This window comes from Cololabis saira, chromosome 22 (genome assembly GCF_033807715.1).
Source record: "Cololabis saira isolate AMF1-May2022 chromosome 22, fColSai1.1, whole genome shotgun sequence".
NCBI classification, from domain to species: Eukaryota; Metazoa; Chordata; class Actinopteri; order Beloniformes; family Belonidae; genus Cololabis; species Cololabis saira.
The window spans coordinates 5,566,261-5,589,786 of NC_084608.1; the positions used below are offsets into that span (position 1 = coordinate 5,566,261).

General features: G+C 45.3%; 1 protein-coding gene across 1 annotated transcript in view; it reads left to right on the top strand.

Moving 5' to 3' along the window:
- gfod1 (glucose-fructose oxidoreductase domain containing 1) overlaps positions 1–23,526 on the top strand; it is a 31,436-nt gene extending 7,910 nt beyond the window's left edge. The window contains exons 2-3 of the mRNA XM_061713225.1: positions 18,082–18,275; positions 19,474–23,526. Of these exons, the coding sequence (XP_061569209.1) occupies positions 18,082–18,275; positions 19,474–20,202 (923 nt within the window). The 3' untranslated portion in view covers positions 20,203–23,526. The remainder of the gene's footprint in view (positions 1–18,081; positions 18,276–19,473) is intronic.

Genomic DNA, 23,526 nt, shown 5'->3' on the forward strand with positions numbered 1-23,526 from the left:
TATAGCTGATATAATGAATATCATGAATTACTCCTATGTGGGATCAATAAAGTTCTTATTTTTGCCATCTCAGAAAATTAAATATATTATATTTGGTGCCTAACTGTTTCCCAAGTATATTAGTGCGTGTGTGAATGAATAAATGAGACGTAAAACGTACATTTCTTTGTAGAAAGGCGCTTTATGAGAATAAGTCCATTTACTTGTATTAGTTTACAGCGCAGTCTTGCCACATCCAATATGGCGGCGATGTTGACGTATCGCAGCAGCGGGCAAGACCACTCAATGCGTCGTCTACGTATAAATGTCTATGAGCGTAAGTGTCTCTGAGTGCCGGTGCTCCTCGACCAGGTCTCCTCGGCCCGAGCAGTCCGCTGCTGTTCCCATGCCTCCTTGTTCCCAGTGTCTGCTTGTTCTTTTCACCGCTCGTTTCCCACTGGTTCATGTTCATGTCCTCCCATTAACATGCTAATGCCAGCCTGGGGGCGTGTGAAGGAGCATGTGAGCGGGGAGGAAGGGGACGTGGAAATGATGAGGAGCGCCGAGGAAGGGTAGCAGAGAGAGCTCATCATCCTGTGAAATTGGCTTTGTGTTTGGGATGAATGGTTGTATGGGGGCTCTTTCAGGCCGCTGCCGCCGCGCTGCGCTGACAAGTGAGCGCCCTGAAGGAAACCTCCCCATCACCTCCCCCTTCCATGCACCTCCCCGTCCCCGCGGCTCCCTGTCTTTAGGAAGTGCGGTGGCAGCAAGGCCCTGTCCCAATACTATCACTACCCCTACTTTTCAGCACTAGCCCTAGATTTTGTGCGTTCCCGTGAGGGTAGTGGTGTCCCAATTCCTCTTTCCACCTAGGGGTAGTGAAGAAAAGTAGTGTAGTGGCTATGAATGTAGCCCTACGGATCAAGTGTTTTCGGATGCTCACTAGTTTGATCTAGGGACAGAAAAATTTCCCAGAATGCTTTTCGTCATCATTTGCAGACTGAAACAAAAAAAAAAAACATGGCGGACATTTCTTATTTTTTAGTGAATAAAATCAATATTTTGAGTTAGTTTCTGCATAAAAATGCGTTTTGATTACATTTCTATATATTTTATATATATTTTACTTTCATAATATTCACTCAGTGAATGTACATAATCACATAATCAAGTCTTTTTCAAACCTCGCCAGAATAAAGGCTGATTTATGGTTCCGCGTTACACCAACGCAGAGCCTACGGCGTAGGTTACGTAACCTGTGCCGTAGGCTACGCCGTACCCTAGGCCGTAGGCTCTGCGACGATTTAACGCAGAACCATAAATCAGCTCCCGAGCCGGCAGGCAGAAATCTCAAAAATTTCGGAGCAAATTTCTTAACAGGCGTAGCTACAATTGTTAGATTGAATCTATTAAACCAACATTTATCTTCCTAAATGATTTATTTCAGCCAGCTGTAATTCTCCACAGAGCTGCAGGTTTCTCCCCCGGGACGACGGCGCAGGTTGACCCGGCCGTTAGCTGCTGCTGCTGCTGCTGCTGCTCCGGACCGGCGGCTCTTCTCATCCCGAAAACATCAGATCAAATTTCTTAACAGGCTTTATTTGGATAAACTGAGCTCAGGTTGGGGATCTTTACGGTTACTTTTACGCCTGAAAAAATATTAAAACTTAATAAAGTGGCATATTAACAGCGCTACAGCTGAAATTAAAACAGCTTTTATCTCTCAGCTTCCTGATTTTAGGGGTGGTGCTGAAAGTAGGGGTAGTGGGAGTATTGGGACAGGCCCCTGGGAAGATTACAAGTGCCCTAAAATCTGTCCCTTCTTTTTTAGGGGTAGTGATAGAAAGTAGGGGGAGTATTGGGATTGGGCCCAAGTCTCTGACAGACGTCCATGGCCGCCGGCCACAGGGACGAGGGTTCAGAGCGTTCTCTCTCTGATTTGAATAGTTTACAGCAGAAGGACGAAAGGAAGGCTTGAGGGAGGGAAAGCTCACATCCAACGGGTCCGTTCTGCACCAGGTGTGTGGAAGCCACAGAAACGTGATGCCAGGGTGGTGTAGTGGTGCAGTGCTCCTGGTACCTTCTGAAACTTCCTCCTGTTACCTCGTCCTGGTACCTCCTGCTATTTCCTCCTCCTGCTACCTCCTCCCGCTACCTCCTGCTGGTACCTGCTCCCTGCTGTCCGGGCCTGCTGAGCAAACCCTAGCACACTGAAACACAGTCACCTCTGCAATCATCCGCGGTGTTGGGCAATCGTGTGCAATAATCTGAATCTTGCACAGACACATTGTGGCGTGACCTCCACCCCCGGCCACACCTCCATCCATTATCTCAGCGCTGTTGTCGACCGGAGCTCTTTGTCTCCGACTTCATCAGCTCCTCGTTTCCTGTCCTCCTCTGCTGCTCTGTTCCCCAGAGGACAAGCTCATTACAGACCCGTCCTCAGGAATAGCTGCCGCTGGGTTTCTTAATTGGCCGTCGGGGAGGGGAGGGGCGTCAGATGTGGCGGTGGACGGGGGGGTAGCAGGACTGTCAGATGCTCTGATGGGGCGGCCTGTTTCTTCCTCTTGATGGTGTCAAAACAAAACGCTTGATGCTCATTTTAAACTTTCAGCTCAACACGACTCTTTTCTTTTTTCCTTTTTCTTTTCTTAGATTTAACAAACAGAAATAAAAGATGGAAATAACGCATCAGTTGACAAACTGTGAATGCAGAATAAAGCGTCACTCGGCTTCAATGCCAAACAGCTGCGACAGGAAGTGAGACGTCGGTGCACCACAGTGACTCGCTCACTTCCTGCTCTGCTTGGGGTTGGCCGGGGCGGGGGCCACGGAGAATGCACAACAACCACTTCTTGATTTAGCAGGCAAACATGTGCTTGAAAGTTCAGGTATCAGTCCATCCTCACATGCCGGACACGTACGTGGACTACCAGACGTTATCCGTGAGCCGTTGGTGAACGGATGAATTTAGAAAAAGACAAACAAACAATCCCCATCTTTCTCACAGTCTCCGGTTGGAATTAGTTTTAATGCCACTTTGTTTCATGAATAATGAGATTGTTTAAATATCCATCCATCCAGTCTCCTCTTCTAATAGGCAGGGTCACTATGGCGACAGGCTCAAACCCAGCAACGCTGTCCGGGCTGCTTGATGATCTGGGTCTCTGGAAAGCGCCTAGAGACAACTTCTGTTGTAATAGACGCTATATAAATAAAATTGAGTTCAATTGAATTGAATTGATGCCAAACGTGTGGTTGTCTGAAAGAGTTGCGCAGAAGGACACCGGGAGCGGTCCTAATCAGGAGGAGTAGTGGCCTTCCACCACAGGACAACATTTATTTAAGTGTCTAGGGCCCTGTCCCAAAACTCCCACTACCCCTAGTTTTCAGCCCTACCCCTAAATTTTGTGCGTTCCCATGAGGGTAGTGGTGTCCCAATTCCTCTTTCCACCTAGGGGGTAGTGGAGAAAACTAGTGTAGTTGCTATGAATCTGTCCCTACGTATCGAGGGTTTTCGGATGCTGACTAGCTGAACTAGGGCCAGAAAAATATCCCAGAATGCTTTTTGTCGTCATTTGCAGACTGAATCAAAAAAAAAAACATGGCGGACATTTCTTATTTTTTAGTGAATAAAATCAATATTTTGAGTTAGTTTCTGCATAAAAATGCGTTTTGATTACATTTCTAGCGAGAAATATATATTTTACTTTCATAATATTCACTCAGTGAATGTAAATAATCACTCGTTTGCCCGTTGTTGCAAAGTCTTTTTCAAATCTCGCCAGAATAAAGGCTGATTTATGGTTCTGCGTTACACCAACGCAGAGCCTACGGCGTAGGTTACGCGGCGACGCGCGCCGTACGCCGTACCCTACGCCGTACCCTACGCCGTAGGCTCCGCGCCGATTTAACGCGGAACCATAAATCAGCTCCTGAGCCGGCAGGCAGAAATCCAGAAATTTTCGGAGCAAATTTCTTAACAGGCGTAGCTACAACTGTTAGATTTCATCTATTAAACCAACATTTATCTTCCTAAATGATTTATTTCAGCCAGCGGTAATTCTCCACAGAGCTGCAGGTTTCTCCCCCGGGACGACGGCGCAGGTTGACCTGGCGATCACGTCTTTACTCCGGCTGCTGCTGCTCCGAGCCAGTGGTTCTTCTCATCGCCGAAAACATCAGATCAAATTTCTTAACAGGCGTTATTTGGATAAACTTAGCCCAGGTTGGGGATCTTAACGGTTACTTTTACACCTAAAAAAATATTAAAACTTAATAAAGTGGCATATTAACAGCGCTACAGCTGAAATTAAAACAGCTTTTGGCTCTCAGCTTCCTGATTTTAGGGGTGGTGCTGAAAGTAGGAGTAGTGGGAGTATTGGGACAGGCCCCTGGGAAGATTTCAAGTGCCCTAAAATCTGTGGCTTCTTTTTTAGGGGTAGTGGTAGTGAGGGAGAGCTAGTGGTAGAAAGTAGGGCTAGTGGAAGAAAGTAGGGGGTGTATTGGGATTGGCCCTAAGAGGTCTCGTCTGTGGGGTGGCGGGGCTCAGCTAACCCAAAAACATGGGAATTCACTCAAATCAGAAGCTAATACACAACTTTTTAGACCCCAAATGCTCCTATTTGCCCTTCAGATACTGGTTAACCTTGAATATGAGGATTTCTCTGCATTTTGCAGCTTTAAGAAGCTGCCTAGTGAGAGCAGCGAGGACGCACCGGTGGGTGTTGTGTGATAGGCAGCCACTTCCTGCTGTGGTGATACCCACTGCTGTCGGCTGACATTCTCACATGAAAGCACTCGGAACAGTCTGCGTCTTCAAGACTGAAACAAAACCAGTTCGGGAGGCGTCGTCCTGCGTAAACATTTTTCTTCACGGTATAAATACTTCCGCATAGTTCTCTTTGTGATTATCATGCAAATGCTGGTGCGAGCGTCTTTCAGCCGCTGTCAGCCGCGAGCAGGCGTGAACACCGCCCCAGCTTCAGCATTTGCATAAAGAAACAGTCGTTGCAGTAAAACTAAACAAGCATGACGGGGAGGGGGGGTTCACACCACATTCCTCCCTCACCAGCATCAGTTTTTGTGTCTATAGTTTATTTGGTCCCTGGTTGTACGTGTGCACACTAACAAACCCCCCACGTGCATTAGGATCTACTTTATCTCCAGTGTTGTGCTAGTTACTGAAAAATAGTAACTAGTTACTTCATTAAAAAAGTAACTCAGTTACTTAGACCAAAAAGTAATGCGTTTCAAAGTAATACTATGAAAAGTAACTATTTAGTTACTTTAAATAAAAACATTATTTTAAATGTTCCCATAATCCCCTCTAGCCTTCATTTCAGCAGGTACTGTATGGATTTACATTGTGCATCGTGTTCTGCATTCTGATTGGCTAAACAGTCTCCCCACTTCTTCACTTCCTGTGTCAATAACGTTGGTTGCTTAGCAACAAGCTGAGAACGGCCAATGAGTTTCAGCAGCAGCTCAAGAATGGCATGCTTTGATGAATCGTTCATTACAGTCTCAGATATAATCCATGGTGTCGGTTTATAAGAATCTTTTTGCCCAGAAGAAAAAAGAGCGACAACAACGACCCATAACTATTTTCTTCTCTCGAATAAACACTCCTGCACCGCGGCTTTCGGAGAAAAGACGCTACAGAGTCAGGATTCAGCGGCTCAGAAGAGCAGTGGAATACGTGCAAGGCGGGGCTGATCTCTGCAATTTGAAGCCTTCTATAATAATTGTAAAAGGAATTTCACTTATCACGGGTTCTTTTTGTAACGTAACCCCTGGGAAAAATTAGGTATTGTTGTAATGACAATATCTCCACGTTGCGAAACTCGCATTCTCTTGGCTCATGACCGTCATGTTTTTGAACGAACACACACTACGTTTCCTCCGGTCTCTGCGTGCGGGGAAAAAAAGCTTCACTGTAGCTGCAGAAATAACGGAGTAACGCACCGTTTGGTAACGGTAACTGCGTTAATGAATTTAAAAAGTAATGCGTTACAGTATTAGTTACCGCAAAACTAACAGCGTTACTGTAACGCGTTACTAAATAACGCGTTAGTCCCAACACTGCTCAGGTGTTCTGCTGCGTCTGGCTCTGGTTCTCCCTCAGACAGACAGGAATCCAGCTGTTCGCTGTCTGCCGTTACCCCAAAGTTAACCCAAAGTTACCCCAAAGTTCAACGCAGCCTGGAGGCCAAAGCTGCCCCCCCACAGGGCTCTGACACGTCACGCTCCATCAGTCACATCGTAGCTTTCTGCTGCTTGTAGTTTGTTTCCAGGAACGGCTGTGACAGCTCAGAGAGCTATTCTGACACGTGGGATGTTTTGTCAGGAGGGTAGTGATGATTAGGTGCCTGAATAGGGACCTGACCTGGAGAAAAGTGCAGCTCCTGCTGCTCAGACACACACTCAGAGAAGGAGAAGTGCAGCGTTGCCGGGTAGAAGTACCGTTTCAGCTGCCTGTGTCGACACACAGCAGTCCCCTTACCTAACACGAGCGAGGTGTGTCTCAATGAGGGGGACGTCTCTGACTTCAGCCTGTCAAGGTTGCCACGACCACAACCTGCTTCTTACACTGGAACTAAAACTGTTGTAGTTTTCAACATAGTTATAGTAAATGGCCTGGAATAGTTCATCCATCCATCCATTATCTATACCTGCTTTATCCTTTGCAGGGTCACGGGGGTCTGCTGGAGCCTATCCCAGCTATTTTCAGGTGAGAGGCAGGTTCACCTGGACAGGTCACCAGTCCATCACAGGGACACATATACAGACAGACAAACAACCAGACACACTCACACTCACACCTACGGGCAATTTAGAATCATCAATTAACCTACTACGCATGTTTTTGGACTGTAGTTCAGCTGTAGTCGTTTCCCAACACGTCATCTGTCATGAGGAAAAGAACAGCTGAGGTAAAAAGGGGGGAAATAACTCAAATCATTACTTGTTAGCATAGGTATCAAGTAACAAAGTACAAATACTTCGTTACCTTACTTAAGTAGAAATTTTGGTTATCTATACTTCACTGGAGTAATTATTTTTCAGACGACTTTTTACTTTCACTCCTTACATTTTCACGCAATTATCTGTACTTTTTACTCCTTACATTTTAAAAACATTTTGGCCTTTAATAAAAACTATCCAGTTAAATTTCTCCATCCGGATAGAGTGAATTTGGTTGTGGTTGTTTCAGATGTTCTTGTCCAGTTTTGTTCTTACATCCGTTCCCTCAGATTCCTGCAACTAAACTTGGATGTACATTCCAATAAAGGTTAGGATAAATGATAACATGCCTCTGAAGTTTGACTTTTTGCACCACAATACTTATAGGCAACTAGTCATCATATCTCCTGCTCTCTGAAACACACGTTAATGCTCAATAGTACACATATATGGTTCTTTAATATATTTGCATTATACTAAGATGCATTCATTTTCAATGGCTTTTTTCCCCCTTACATTACTTTTACTTTTACACTTTAAGTAGTTTTGAAACCAGTACTTTTATACTTTTACTTGAGTAAAAGACTTGAGTTGATACTTCAACTTCTACAGGAGTATTTTTAAACTCTAGTATCTATACTTCTACCTGAGTAATGAATGTGAATACTGAAGACACCTCTGCTTGTTAGTGGAACTTGGAGTAAAACGTTGATCTGGTCGTGGATCTGGTTCCTATTGGCCGACCAGATGTGCATCATTCACCACGGGCTCAGCGAAGCCTTCACGTTCACTTCAATAAATGAATGAATAAACCTCGGTACAGGCTGGGGGGGGGGGTAAATCCTTGTGGTTTCCAGCCATTAGCTCGTCTAGCGTCCGGTCTGGGTTTCTCCACAAGGGGAATTTATTGTCCTGAAACGGTGAAATCCTGTAAAATCTCCTACTTTTCTACCTTCTGGCTCAGCAGTGTGACGTTAATACGCTTAAGAGTGAACTTATTAACAGTCATGTGCAGCGAGTCATGTGTTTCACAGAGGAACGCGCGTGTGTGTGTGTGTGTTTGGGTGTGTGTGTGAGGCAGCGCTCGTGGTCGCGGCCTGCAGAAAGTGAATTACTTTAAAGTGATAACTGTGAGCTGGCTGCAGCTGATCAGTATTCAGAGTTTCCCCTCCGTCACCTGCCACTTTCACTTCTGCAGCGTCGTTTTCACACAAAGACGCCCTTTGATGCTCCAACCCGAGCCCTCGTCTCTCTCGTCTTGCCCTCCTGCAAGAATACCGCTGCTCGCGATCTCTTTAAGATGCTGTATACCCAGAGAGGCATCTGCCGTCTTTGCCATTTGCACTGAAAATAAAAGCATTTCCGTCGTGGGAGACATCAGTCACAAAGCTGATGTCACATCCTGGAATATCAGCTAGGGACAAATGATCAGGCTTGAGCTGATTTATTATAATAATGTACTTCCTCCTCCCAATTAAAACGTACATATATTTAGTCCAAAGACTCTCATGTCCCCCAACGGTTCTGTGTACTCTACACCAGAGGTGGTAGTAACGAGTTACATTTACTCCGTTACATTTACTTGAGTACGTTTTGGGAAATATTGTACTTTTAGGAGTAGTTTTGAATCACTATACTTTGTACTTTTACTTGAATAGATTTGTGAAGAAGAAACTGTTCCTCTTACTCCGCTATATTAGGCTATGTTGAGCTGTTACTTTTCTTTTATCCCTTTTATCCGCGTACGCGTCAATCTCATGACATCACTGAGTGATTCTTTGGGAAAAATGTTTGTTTTTGCATGTTTTGTCACATTTACACAGACTCAAACACACACAGTTTCTATGAGTTCATGTTGTTCTAGTTCTGCCTGGTTAAAAAAGAAAAGTACAAAGGCTTGAAATTTTGTGTTACTTGTGCTTAATTCATTTTTTTATTCTGTTCATTTATTTATTTTATTATTTATTAAAGTACTTGAATTTACTTTAAGCTTATTTTAATTTAAGCTATGTTTTATTAATTTTAATTTATTTTATTGATTTAATTTGCCTGAAGATGATTATTTTGTACTTTTGTCTGTTTGAATGGTTGTGTGAAAAAAATAAATCAGACGTTACTCAACAGTTACTCAGTACTTGAGTAGTTTTTTCACCAAGTACTTTTTTACTTTTACTCAAGTAATTATTTGGATGACTACTTTTTACTTCTACTTGAGTCATATTATTCTGAAGTAACAGTATTTTTACTTGAGTACCATTTTTGGCTCCTCTACCCAGCTCTGCTCTACACCTGCATCATCAGGGACGGGTTGGGCTCTGATCACGACTCTGACCCCAGCCCTTATGGGCAGCTCTTCTGGGTGGGAGAAGGGATTTCCAGTCCGCTCGTCTCAGGATTCTGCCTTCATTTGTCAGAGATGGAGTGGTTTTGTGGAGGTGGAGGCCGCCAGCCGTGTGAAGCAGCAGTCAGGTGGAGGGGCAGTTCCTCGTGGTCTTGTCCAGGGTGGGACTGCAGCGGGAGGTGGACTGGGTATCTGTGGCAGCGTCTGCATCCGGCCTGTTAAAGGGCACCAGAGCTGAAAGGAATCCCCCCCCCAGCCATTTTCCAGCTACAGCTGGAACCAACAGCAGGGCTAAGCATCAAAAACAGAACCCCCCCGCCCAACAATTCAGCCCGACAATTCAGTCCAACTACAACGGCTCTTTAAATCACTCTGATTTGGCATTTACACCAGCAAAAACACGTCGTCAGTCTTTTCTGCTTGACCCGAAAGCAACAACAGCCAGTCCAGGCCGCCTGGTAGTAAAAGGGCCGGGGCGGGGAGGGCGGGGGGTCTGAGACGCTCTCTTTGTGCGGTGGCAGGCGGATCTGTCGTTGGCAGCTGTGGGTGTGTGTGTGTGCCAGGGATTCGAGAGGACGGGAAGGTAATGAGCCAGTGGAGGCTGCAGGAGGCTGCAGGAGTTGTAGGGGGCTGTAGGGGGCTGTAGGATGCTTCATGAGGCTGCAGGAGGCTGCATGGGGGCTGCAGGATTCCTCTCACACACCCCAGGTGTGTTGAAACTGTTGCCCCCGTCGGGTGTTTAGCAGCAGCGTTGTTCTCTGCTCTCAGTTTTGTGATTAAGCAGGAAATGCTGATCATCCCAGACTGTGATCATGAGCTGGGATCTTAGCCTGCTTCCTGTTTTTCACCTTACAGGAGACACGGCACGTCCGTTCATGCAGACGTCTGAATGAAATGTCTGACACATGTTTTGGTAATAAAAAGCTACTACAGGTTTACGTAACAAAAGCAGTGCAGCGGCTGCTTTCAGGGAGGTGAAATAACCGCGCCAGCGACCTGACACGGGCTACAGATGGGGAGGAGCAGGGTCTGTGATGTCACACAAGAAACCAAATATTTGCATCCCAGATACAGAAACATGCTGATTGCAAGCTTGCAGCTCGGAGCTCTTAGTGTAAGAGCCTCTCTCACGGTGGTTCACCTCTGCGGCGGAGCCGGCTGAGCTCTGGTGTGGAGGTTAATGGCAGCACTCAAGTGCATCTCAGAATGATAAACTCCTTGCATATCAGGGGCATTAGCTGGAGGCTGTAGCTGTCAGAGAGAGAGTTAATGCTCGTCATCATTCATGCTGCTGCACTAATGGACCAGAGCACCGTTACCCACAACACACCCCTGCATGCAGCTGCCGCTGTTTCCCGCTCATATTAGGATATTAGACGTCCTCCATGTTGCATGTTGCTCCGCCACGAAGAAAATCACAAAGACCCACCAAACATCTGAGGGAAAGTTGGGATCTAGACCAGGGGTCTGCAACCCAAAATGTTGAAAGAGCCATATTGGACCAAAAACACAAAAAACAAATATGTCTAGAGCCGCAAAAAATTTAAAAAAATATAAGTATCAGCCTTAGAATGAAGGCAACACATACTGCATGTTTCTATATTAGTTATAACTGGGGGAAGATTTTTTTTTCATTATGCACTTCGAGAAAAAAGTCCAAATGTCAAGATTAATGTTGAAGTACAATCTTGAGAAAAAAGTCGAAATGTCGAGAAAAAAAGTCGAAATGTCGAGAAAAAAGTCGAAATGTCCAGGAAATAGTCAACATTTCATGAAAAAAGTCGAAATGTCAAGAAAAAAGTCAAAATTTCGAGAAAAAAGTCGAAATGTCGAGATTAATGTTGAAGTACAATCTCGAGAAAAAAGTTGAAATGTTGAGAAAAAAAGTCGAAATGTTGAGATTAAAAAGGAAAGGAAAAAGTAAGAAAAAAAGAGAGAAAAAGGAAAAAAAGGTCAAACATTTTTGAAAAAGCTCCAGGGAGCCACTAGGGCGGCTCTGGAGCCGCGGGTTGCCGACCCCTGATCCAGACCAATAACACACCGTCTGGCAGCTACAGTAGTTACTGGCAGTTATTAGCCAGTAGCATCCGACCCCCTTCACGTCTCACGTGTAACACGAGTGTCCCGCTCCTCTAACCCAGAACCGCTGTGATTGGCTCCTTCAGAGACTTCCTCCGTCTAAATTAAGACTTTATTCAATTATTGAAGCCCAGCTCATGGTTTTTATTTTTGTTCCACTGTCATCAAATGATCTTCCCATCAGCCAGTGAGTGTCCCACAGCGAGCTGTTCCTGATTCATCTGTGTGTGTGACTGCTGGTCCACCCTCCAGGGTTCTGGTGCTGATTTCACTCTCTGATTTACGCTTCCTGGTCTGAGCCTCTCCTCCACTCTCCTCCCTGATCTGTAACTGCTGCAGGCCAAATGTGATTTGGGATAATCAGCAGAAAGACGATCCGGCCGTCTCCTCAATCGTCCTCTGTTTTGTCTGTTGCACGTGCAGCTTTCTACGTCTCTGATGTCAGAATGGACAAAAGTTGGTCACCTTTCTATCAGAGCAACTTCCAATTCAGGTCTTTCTTTTTTTTCTCATCTCATTGGTACGGAAGAGTATTAGGGCCATGCAGGAGAAAAAAACATTTGAGAGGGGAATTTTTTTTTTTTCATTGTGCACTTTGCAAAATTTCAAGAAAAAAAGTCAAATGTTGAAATACAATTTTAAGAATAAAGTCGAAACTCCATGAATAAAGTCGAAATTTTGCCTTTTTTCTCAACATTTCAACCTTTTTCTCGAAATTGTACTTCAATATTTATCTCGACATTTTGACTTTTTTCTCGTGCACAATAAAAAAAAAATCTTCCCCATTCAAATATTTTTTCACCTGCATGGCCCTAATACTCTTCCGTACATTGGACAGGTTTGTAAAATAGGATATTTTATTTAATTTTTGCTTGTGAGGTTTTGGTACTGCTCGTGTATCCGTGTTATCGTCAGCTTTATCAAGGCAAAGTCCTCCGGTGGTGCACAGGGTTTTATAATCCTTCTTTTCCCCTGCGAGTAATGTGAATGAAAGATATTTAAATCCATATCTTTATTCACAAAACCGTCCAAGTTTTACAATAATTTATTGGTTTAAGCTAAAACACAGTTTTGATCGTTGTGCTTAAACGCAGCAGAAACCAGGCCTGAGGCGTGCTCCCAGCAGCCTGCAGGCCTCTAAACGGCTGTTTGTGATGTGTCCTCCTCCAGCGTGGCAGATGGCTATCGCTGGAGACCAGTCCCCCTCGACGTTTCTCTATTTCTGGCGTCTGCAGGCCACTGGCTATTGTGTAGGCTGCTCTTATTGTACTCCATCTACAGGGTTTTCCTGTGTGCTGACTTCCAGATGTTAGTGGGTCACTTTGGAGATGGATCCAGTGCAGGGTCATGTATTGATTACCTTGATATGTTTTCAGAGGGAAAAATGGATGGAAGGGGGTGTTTCTCAACACATAGGCTGTAAAAGATCAGGCTTCCAACAAGGTTTGAGGTTAATTGTTTAATTAGGATCCCCATTAGCTACAGCATGACTGCAGCTATTCTTCCTGGGGTCTGCCAACATTTTAAAATAATACAGTACTAAAAATAACAAAAGCAAAGCAAATACATTTCCGCTAGATAAAGGGAATATCAAATTAAAAAAGCAGACATTCCACAAAATGAAGACAGCGATCAGAACAAAACAAAACAAAAACACTAAACAGTTCATCTGAGGTCGTCAAAAAGTCTGAAAAGCAGTCCACAATTTAATTTCATTTGTATTCTAGAACTTCACAACTGATCTAACGCAGAAAAAAAGAAAGAAAAATAAATACATTCAACAACAGTCATAACCAACTACAGGACTGTCTCAGAAAATTAGAATATTTTGATAAAGTTCTTTATTTTCTATAATACAAAAACAAATGTCATACATTCTGGATTCATTACAAATCAACTGAAATATTGCAAGCCTTTTATTATTTTATTATTGCTGATTATGGTTTACAGTTTAAGATTAAGATTCCCAGAATATTCTAATTTTTTGAGATAGGATATTTAAGTTTTCTTAAGCTGTAAGCCATGATCAGCAATATTAAAATAATAAAAGGCTTGCAATATTTCAGTTGATTTGTAATGAATCCAGAATGTATGACATTTTTGCATTACAGAAAATAAAGGACTTTATCACAATATTCTAATTTTCTGAGACAGTCCTGTATGTTTCCATTTCCAGCATGTCAGACAATCTCAAGTCTCAGCAAGCTGCTGTTTAAGTGATCTCTAATTTAATGTCCTATAATTGTTACTTATACTGATTCAAAAGATGTTTAACTAATAGTTTGAGTGGAGTCATGTCTTGCTTCCATGGCTCGTACCCGTCCCTGCTGGAGTGAATGTGCGGCTGGAACAATGAGTTTCCCTCCCTGCCCTAACCCCCCCCTGACCTTCCTGCCCCGGAGGAAGCTCCCGCCCCGGCCGCCCCACTCCCGCACTTAGCGGAGGTGTGAAATCTTGTGCACTGATGGCTCTCCCTCCGCGCCGCGCAGAGCATTGTTTTCCTCCTTCCTCTCAAAGCCGCGCTTGTTCAGCCGGATGCAGGGATGAGCGGTGGACTGGGCGGTAGGGCGACGTGGGTGGCACTGGCAGCCGGCCCAGAGCCGCGGTGCAGCGGGCAAGCGGCTGCTCTCTCCCCTGGCCTCTCCGTGTCCTGCACGTTGGCCCACGTCTGACTCCTCCCGCCGAACGTGAAGGAAATCCCACGTGACGTTAGAAAGGTTGCACCCTTTTTGTCATGAAACACGGGCAAAGACAGCCTAGTACGGTAATCATGGCCAAATCAAGGATCACAGGAAGCATATCAGAGGTCGAAGGTCAGATACTTTTTGTCCTGTCATTAAAAATATTAGCAGCGAGGCTGGAAAAGGTCCTGTTCTGGATCTGGAAACAGACCAGGGGCATGATTTGGTATAAAAGCAGCATTGTTTAAGGGAAAACTGGGAAATAAAGAGGATGGAGGTTCACCAAAGATGTTCTTCAGAGCGGGGCGATGGCTACCAGCTGCCATCCATATGCAGCGTTGCTCATTTCCCAGCGATGGGGGGAAGTAGAGGGAAGAAACTAATGCCGATAGCCAGATCAGAAGTAGGCGGGGATGGAGCGAAGCTGCTGTGACGTACTCGATTGGGCCAACCCCCCGACCAATCAGTGGGATGTAGTGTGATTACGTCAGATGCAGCCGACTCAGCCCTCTTATGGCCCTTTTCCACTAGTACCTACTCAGCGCTTCTACCCGCCACGCCCCCGTCTTGCGCTTTTCCACTACGGGCTGAGGCGGGTAGAGCCGCTCCAAGCAGATACTTTTTCTGTAACCATTCTGTCGAGGTTCTAACCGGGCTGAGCCGGGACTATTTCTGACGTCACCATCCTCCGTGCCCCTGATTGGTCGGGGGGCGGGGCCGTCAGACGTTTGAATCAGGAAGCGGGAGTCAGCACGAGAACGACTCACGGCTCACGGCGATTTTATTACACAGCGCAAACGTCTGTTTGGTGATCCAACCCTGAGGTGCAGATGTTCATAAACCTGGTGGCTGTCGAGAGAATTAAAAAAGGGATGTAGACGGGCTGTTTTACTCTCAGCCGCTCGCGGCTCCAGCTGATTTCTGATCAGCGCCGAATCAAACAAAGCGGTTGCACAATCGAGTACGTCACAGCAGCTTCACCCCAACCCCCCACTTCTCCCCTGGCTGTGGAAAAACAAACGGGGACAAAACGGGTGGAGCCGGGTAGAGGCGTGACGAGCCGAGTCGGGCTGAAGAAGTACTAGTGGAAAAGCGCCATTAGAACCCAGATATACTTGCAGTTCAGACCGCATCGTGGCCGCCACGCGTATCCTGCGTTCATTTTATGCGTTGACGTGCACGTTCTCAAAAAGACACTGAACGCGTAGCGACCTGCAGTTCTCGCTGTGGCCACGAGTGGCGCTGGTCCCGGTCTGATACCAGATGGTTCAACGGTCTAACATTCCATCTCCGATGGCGCTGTTTCCATTGCAGAGATCGCAACCAAAGCAATGTTATAATCTCCTCTTCATCCAATGTTGTCATGTTAACTTGTTTGTTGTTCTAATCTGCTACTGCTACTACCGCTACTACTAAATATATAGCCCTAGTTGTCATCCCTACCCCTAAATTTTGCGCTTTCCTGTGAGGGTAGTGGTGTCCCAATTCCTCTTTGCATGTAGGGCTAGTGGACATAACGAGGGCTAGTGTGTATGAATCTAGCCCTTCACAGCGAGGGATTTCAGATGCTGACTCGCTGACCAAGGGCTAGAGAAAATTTCCCAGAATGCTTTTCGTCGTCATTTGCAGACTGAATCAAACAAAAAAACATGCCAGACATTTCTCATTTTTAGTGAATAAAATCAATATTTTGAGTTAGTTTCTGCATAAAAATTTGATTACATTTCTAGCGAGAAATATATATTTTACTTTCATAATATTCACTCAGTGAATGTACATAATCACTCGCTTGCCCGTTGTTGCGAAGTCTTTTCAGATCTCGCCAGAATAAAGGCTGATTTATGGTCCTGCATTACACCGACGCAGAGCCTACGGCGAAGGCTACGCCGTAGGCTCTGCGTCGATCAGCTCCCGAGCCGGCGGCTCTTCTCATCCCCTGAAAACATCGGAGCAAATTTCTTAACAGGCGTTATTTGGATATACTGAGCCCAGGTTGGGGATCTTAACGGTTACTTTTACACCTGAAAAAATATTAAAACTTAATAAAGTGGCATATTAACAGCGCTACAGCTGAAATTAAAACAGCTTTTAGCTCTGGGCTTCCTGATATGGTGTGACGAATGTCCAAACGTAACTACGCAGTCGCTTACGTACCCAAACGTAAACCACGCAGTGACGTAGCAAGTGGTGTCCCTAGGGAAGATTACAAGAGCCCTACTCATTTTTAGGGCTAGTGGTAGAAAGTAGGGTGAACATTGGGATTGGCCCTTAATCACTTTTCCAACTGTTGCTCTGCTTACTGCCACCTATCGGTCACCACCGGTACCGCTGGCTCTCCTCACGTACTACGCGAGCGACGTTGCGGTTGGTGGTGCACGTGAACGGACGTGAAGGCAAGCACCAACAGCAATCATATCTGGGCTTTTGAGACCTCGGCAGAGTAGATAACTTAGATTTCGACTTTTTTCTGGAAGTGCATAATAAGAACATAACAAAAAAAAATCTTCCTCCCCTAAAATATTAATTTTATTTTTCTCTGCCTGACCCTAATACTCTTCTGTACTTTTCCATACAAAAAAAAAATAAAAAAGTGTCACTGCTCACACCTATGTTCAGGTGCACCACTAATCTGTGTATGTGTGTGTGTGTGTGTGTGTGCTGAGTCAGCGGCCCCACCGGCCCATAAGCCCCAGCCTTCCAGAGCTTTGCACATGAGCAGCAGAAGGTCACCCCGGTCTGACGCAGCATTGTTCCTCCCCGCGGAGAGGTCCCGCCGGAGGTGGCAGCGCTCCACTCATGACCATCACAACACCACCCCGAGGTGTTGCTGTGTTTACTGTTGGGGTCTCAGCCGCTGATTGTGAACACAAAGACAGCGCGTCCCTCTCTCTGGCTCCGTGTGTGCCTGCAGCCAGACAGACGGAGCTGTGGGTGGGCTAACGTCGACCGAGTCCTGGTGGACGGTCCCACCGGCTCCTCACAACTGGGTCAGATGGATTAAAGTCCCGCCCCAGCTAATGGCAGATTAGAGGACGGAGCTCACTTCAAAAAGTGCTCGTCAACTCATAGTCGTCCCTCGGTCGGGCCGGCGGGGGGACCGACGCACAGCCTGCCCAAGGCATAAGTGAACTAAGCAGCTGCTTAGGGCCCCGTGACCACTAGGGGGCCCCCAAAAGTTAGAAAAAAATAAAATATAAATACAATTATTTTTGAGTGAGTTGAGTACGGAAGAGTATTAGAGCAGGCAGGAGAAAAATAAAAATATTTTAGAGGAAGATTTTTTTTTCATTATGCACTTCAAGAAAAAATTCTAAATGTCGAGAAAAAAGTCGAAATGTTGAGATTAATGTTGAAATACAATTTCAAGAATAAAGTCGAAATTTCACCTTTTTTTTCTACATTTCGATTTTTTTCTCGAAGTGCACAATAAAAAAAAAATCTTCCCCTCTCAAATATTTTTCTCCTGCATGTCCCTAATACTCTTCCGTAGTTGAGTGATTTTGATTATTGTTCTAGTTGTTGTAGTACTTTGTTGTTGCACTTAATTGTTGTTGTTCCACTTCAAATTGTTGTTTTTAAAACCAAAAATAAGGAGGTGCGGTGGGGCCCTGGCCCAGCTCGGTGGGCCGGCCGGCGTCGCCCTGGATGGCCGGCGGGGGAGCGTGGGCGCCTACCGGGGGCAGCTCCGCTGGCCCTGCCTCCTGGCTTTGGCCTGGGGGAGTGGGGGACATTGTCCCGCGTGCCCCGGTACTCCCCCACGATTTTAATAACACCTTAGACACTGCACACTCAACATTTAATAAATACATTTAACAAGGATACTTGGAGGGGGAGGTCATTGTCAAATAGGATATCCTGACCTCCCCCTCCCTGTTTTTATTGCATTAGTTACATTCACTCAACACCAGGGGCAGGAGAGGGGCCCACACCACCCACGTTCCCTCGCCGGCCTGGGACGGGCCTGATATCTGTTTTATTCAATAAAACTATCAGGCATCACGCCTCATTCATGGCTCTTCCTTCTCTCTCTTTAAGGTATCGGCAAGAATGTGATCTGTGATCGGACCGCAACCCCTCTGGACGCCTTCAGAATGATGTCCGCTGCTCAGTACTACCCCAAGCTGCTGAGCATCATGGGAAACGTGCTGCGGTTTCTCCCAGCCTTCGTCCGGATGAAGGAGCTGCTGGAGGAAGGCTACGTTGGAGAGCTGCTGGTCTGTGAGGCCCAGGTAGGACCAGATGTGACTCCAGACCCGAGTTAGAGCAACAGCCGGTGCTGCTGGTGAAGCCCAGCAGAACATTACTGTTTACTGAAGCGTACTCTTAAAATAAATACTTACCTGCTGTACTCTACTGCCCTTATTTTTTTACAACTTGGGCTTTATATTACTATTTTACCTCTTTTCCTATCATTTTATTTAATTTTATTTGTTATTTAAGCGTACTCTTAAAGTAAATACTTATGATTTTGAAAACCGCGCAAAGTTATGGACAAGCCCTGAATACAAGGAACAAAGGGTAAAATAGGTCGCGCACATCCAATATCTCAACAGGTTCTGGTCTCAAGACATAGATGCAGGAAAAAACGAGAGAGGAGACCGCACACTTTTGCTCCCAAGTGCAGATTTATTTAGCACATCAAACGTCGTAACGTGTGGTCTCCTCTCTTGTTTTTTCCAAGTCCTGAATGCAGGCATTGTGACGTAGAATTGTCAAATTGATTTGATTCACCGCATGAATCGGCACAGATTACCTTTGTAATACTGTATTTGACCCGGTCTTTGTAAGTTTTGACCAGATAGAAACGTAATTCTTGCCATTGTAAGAATGAGATGTACCTGCTGTACTCTACTGCCTTTACTTTTTAACAACTAGTGCTTTTTATTATTTTACCTCTTTTCTTATCATTTTATTTCATTTTATTTGTTATTTGTTTAATTGTGTCTTGCCGCTGTTAATGTTGATGTAAAGAATTGAATTTAATTGAATTTAATTGAAATCTTTATTTTGAGCATAAAAAAACAGAAAACGAAAAAAAACTATTTCAAAAAACAAAAAAGAATACAAATAAACAGTCCATAAACAAAAGCAAAGAGAAATAAACATTCATGCCCGAAAAGGAGTAGAAAGAAGTAAAAAAACTAATTGGGTCCTACCCCTTATTTCTATTTCAATTTTTGCTTGAAAATAGAAATAAGAAGAAATAAAACTTTCTCAAAAAAAAGAAAATAAATTTATACCTGTTATTACCAGAGCAATTATACATATACAATATATATATATATATATATATATATATATATATATATATACACACACACACATCTATATACACATCTTATCATAAACAATATAATAATTATTCTATATATTTTATATAAAGCATGTTGAATCTTGCTCTACAAATAAACCTACCTTGTCTTGCAGGTCCACAGCGGGAGTCTCCTGGGGAAGAAGTACAACTGGAGCTGTGACGACCTGATGGGCGGCGGCGGGCTGCACTCGGTGGGCAGCTACATCATCGACCTGCTCACCTTCCTGACGGGCCAGCGCGCCGTCAAGGTGCACGGCTTCCTCAAGACCTTCGTCAAGCAGACGGACCACATCCGGGGCATCCGGCAGATCACCAGCGACGACTTCTGCACCTTCCAGATGGTGCTGCAGGGCGGCGCCTGCTGCACCGTCACCCTCAACTTCAACGTGCCGGGGGAGTTCCGGCAGGAGGTGGTGGTGGTGGGGACGGTGGGGCGGCTGACGGTCACCGGCACCGACCTGTACGGCCAGAAGAACAGCTCCGGCACCGGCCCCGAGCTGCTTCTGAAGGACGCCACCCCGCTGGAGAAGTCGTCCCTGCCGGAGAAGGCCTTCAGCGACATCCCGGCGCCCTATCTGACCGGCACCATCCGCATGATCCAGGCGGTGCGGCAGGCCTTCCAGGACCAGGACGACCGGCGCACCTGGGACGGCACGCCCCTCACCATGGCCGCCACCTTCGAGGACTGCCTGTACGCGCTGTGCGTGGTGGACACCATCAAGAAGTCCAACCGCAGCGGGGAGTGGCAGAACATCGTGGTGATGACGGAGGAGCCGGAGATCAGCCCCGCATACCTGATCAGCGAGGCCATGCGGCGCAGCAGGATGTCCCTCTACTGCTAGACCCGGGCCCAGAGAGACCCAAGAGATGTCAAGAAAAGCAATCTTATCAATAATCAAACTTTTATTTAAACGTACGCTTAGCAAGTTGTTGCTCCTCGTAGGACGTACCTGTAATTGCACTGATTCATGCAACAGAAGGAGCTGCGTGGAGCCGTCCCGGGTCGGGGGTCGGTAGCAGGGAGCTTGTTGTGATCATCTGAGTTTCATCACTGATCCTGGAGAGTTGGGACGATCCCCTCGTTGCCACGGTTACCGGGGGAGCGTCCACCCTGTTGCACTGCAGGTTCTGTGTGGATGCAACCAGAGGAGAAAGGAAAATCAATCCTTTGGCAGCCGGGTTTGTCAGAGGGCGGCTAATGTATGCAACATCAGAGACGCCCCCCTCCTCCGCCAGCTACACGGCACCAGGGTTTGGCTTCACGCAGCAGATCTTTACCGTACGGGAGGTCTGCATCTGTAACAAGGTGGGAGCGTCAGGGCCGAGCCGTAGCCGGGGACAGTTTTAAACTACGTGTATGTCCCCCCTTTTTAAAATGCATCAGTCCCCCCCCCCCAGTATTAGAAGGGCTGGGTCTGCCGCGTCTCCAAAGGTCTGATCAGGACCTGTGCTTCCTCCGGGATGACCCGCGCATGCCGGTGCACGTCAGCAGGCCAGTAATAGGCCTTTTCAAGCATGTATGTATGAACAAAGATCATCTCCAAAGCAAGGGCAGCTTTCTCTGAACTTTGACCCCCGGCCTCTGATTTAGTTGAACGGGACATTTCCAGCCAAAACCATGTAGCACCGTGGGATCCACTGTGGGCTAGGAAGGTTGGCATCGCGATAGGTTTCATTTTCCCATGTCGTGTCCCATGTAACACCTGAACAGTCTCCTACTTCTCCGTCCAGCACGACGGAGAACCTACGATACATATATATATACATATATACATATATTTACAAAAGAAAACAACCCAGCTCAGTGTTCCACCTCTGCTTGTTACAGAAGAGTATTAGAGCCAGGCAGGAGAAAAAATATTTGAGAGGGGAAGATTTTTTTTATTGTGCACTTAGATAGAATAATGTTGAAATACAATTTCAAGAATAAAGTTGAAATTTCGACTTTTTTCTCAACATTTCAACTTTATTCATGAAATTTCGACTTTTTTCTCGACATTTTGACTTTTTTCTCGAAATTTCGACTTTTTTCTCAACATTTCGACTTTTTTCTCGAAATTGTACATCAACATTAATCTCGATATTTTGACTTTTTTCTCGACATTTTGACTTTTTTCTCGACATTTTGACTATTTTCTCCAAGTGCATAATGAAAGAAAAATCTTCCTCCCCTAAAATATAATTTGTATTTTTTCTCCTGCCTGGCCCTGATGTAGCTTGTAGACATTTTAGCATCGTGCAGCTTTGACCTTACGGGAGCACAGAGAGGTAAGTCCCACAGCAAGGCAGCTGCTTGGCGGCGTTGGTGGAGCTCCAGCAGAGCTCCAGTAGAGCTCCAGCGGAGCTCCAGCGGGGGACCGGGGGACCGGGGACTCCTCTGGCTCCGGTCTGGTTTCTACAGACACATCTCCGGAGGACGACCCTGAACAGCAGCATGTCCAAGCCAAAGAAGCAGAACGAAACCATGCCTGAACTCGTCTTTAGCTCCTAGACCAGATGTTTGCTGCAGTTGCTGTCACTGATTCAACATCCCACCCAACGACCGCGTTACCTGCTGCGTATTTCCCCCCGCCAGCTTCCCCCAACACCACAGACCGACGCTGACCTACCAGCCAAAACACTGCTTTCTTTCTGCCTCTGTGCTCCCGGTGCTGTTTCCTGAGTTGCTGAGATGCTACAGAAACATGTACATATGAACACCAACCGTCTGCTCCGTCTGATGACTCCATCCACTTCTGTATTACGCTGGAAACCAAGGAACTAGGACCAGATCTTCGTGGTCTGGGCCGACTCTCAGCGTGTTCGTTTTCACCCCTGTGTTTGACCAAAATGTCTGTTTCCAGACGAGCTCAAGTGTCTGGGAGAGCTTTATGTTGGAGATTCAGCGTGCGTCGCCTCCACGCTCACGTTTCCTGTGTTATTTCTTCCTCCTCTCTGGTCATGACTTGTGTTGTCAGCCCCAAAAACCCTGACTTTACTCCAGGCCAGACGGCTACTGAAGGTACTGGGTTTGGACGGTACAGAGGACGTTCTCCCCTCATCCGGCCCACAGAACCCTGCTACTGTCATTTACAGCCTCTCCTCTATGGTTTGTTTGTGAACAACGTCTCTCTCCAGCTTATCGATTAATGTGCAAAGCTGATCGGGTGCTGGTGAGCAGTTTCTAAATGTTAAATTAACCAAGTTGTTGCTTTTTACTCTTTAACCCTTTAAAGTCTGACATGAGAGATGATGCACAGAAAATCCCCTTTATTTTTTTAAGTATGTCGTATATACTGGAATTAAAAACACCCCACATTTTGTTTTTATCAGTTTCCTAATGAATACATTGTTGTTTTTTTTATTTATTACTATTGTTATTGTTATTATGGGGTGGTGCAGATGTCTCCCATATCATTATAACGGTTTCCAGAATCTGGACCTGGCAGCTCTTTTATCTGAATCCGGAGCATCATCTAAAATTTCACGTGCGCCGCAGCAGAAGTTCAGGTCAGAGCTGTTCACTGAGAAGAGTTACGTACAGGACTGTCTCAGAACATTCGAATATTGTGATTAGGGCGGGGTATCGATTCAAATGTCAAGAATCGATTCTGATTCTTAATAATCAGAATCGATTATCATGATTCGATTCGATATTGGCTTAGTGTTATTTAAAATGTTTTTTTTGCTGTTGCCTGAATTATATGACTGTAAAATAACTAGTGAAATAATAATTTCACAATAATTACTGTGAAATAACTAAGAAATAAATAACCCAAACAGGCCTTTCAATATCCATTTAAAGTGCAAAAAAGAAAGAAATTGCAACAGTTCATGCAGTAAACAAATCATTCTAGCTTGTCTAATTTATTCTGTCACCACGCACACATTTTTCAGAAGTGTCATGACAAACTGTGTGTCCGACTACTGGGATTAAAGTTCACCTGGCGAAAATGATGAAGAAAAAAAAATCGATCTTTAGACATAAGAATCGATTTTTAGGCATTAATATGAGAATCGATTTAGAATCGGAAACTAGATTTTTTTCAACGCAGGCCTAATTGTGATAAAGTTCTTTATTTTCTGTAATGCAATTTAAAAAAAAAAAAATAAATAAATAAATAAATAATAAATAATGTCATACATTGTGGATTCATTACAAATCAACTGAAATATTGCAAGCCTTT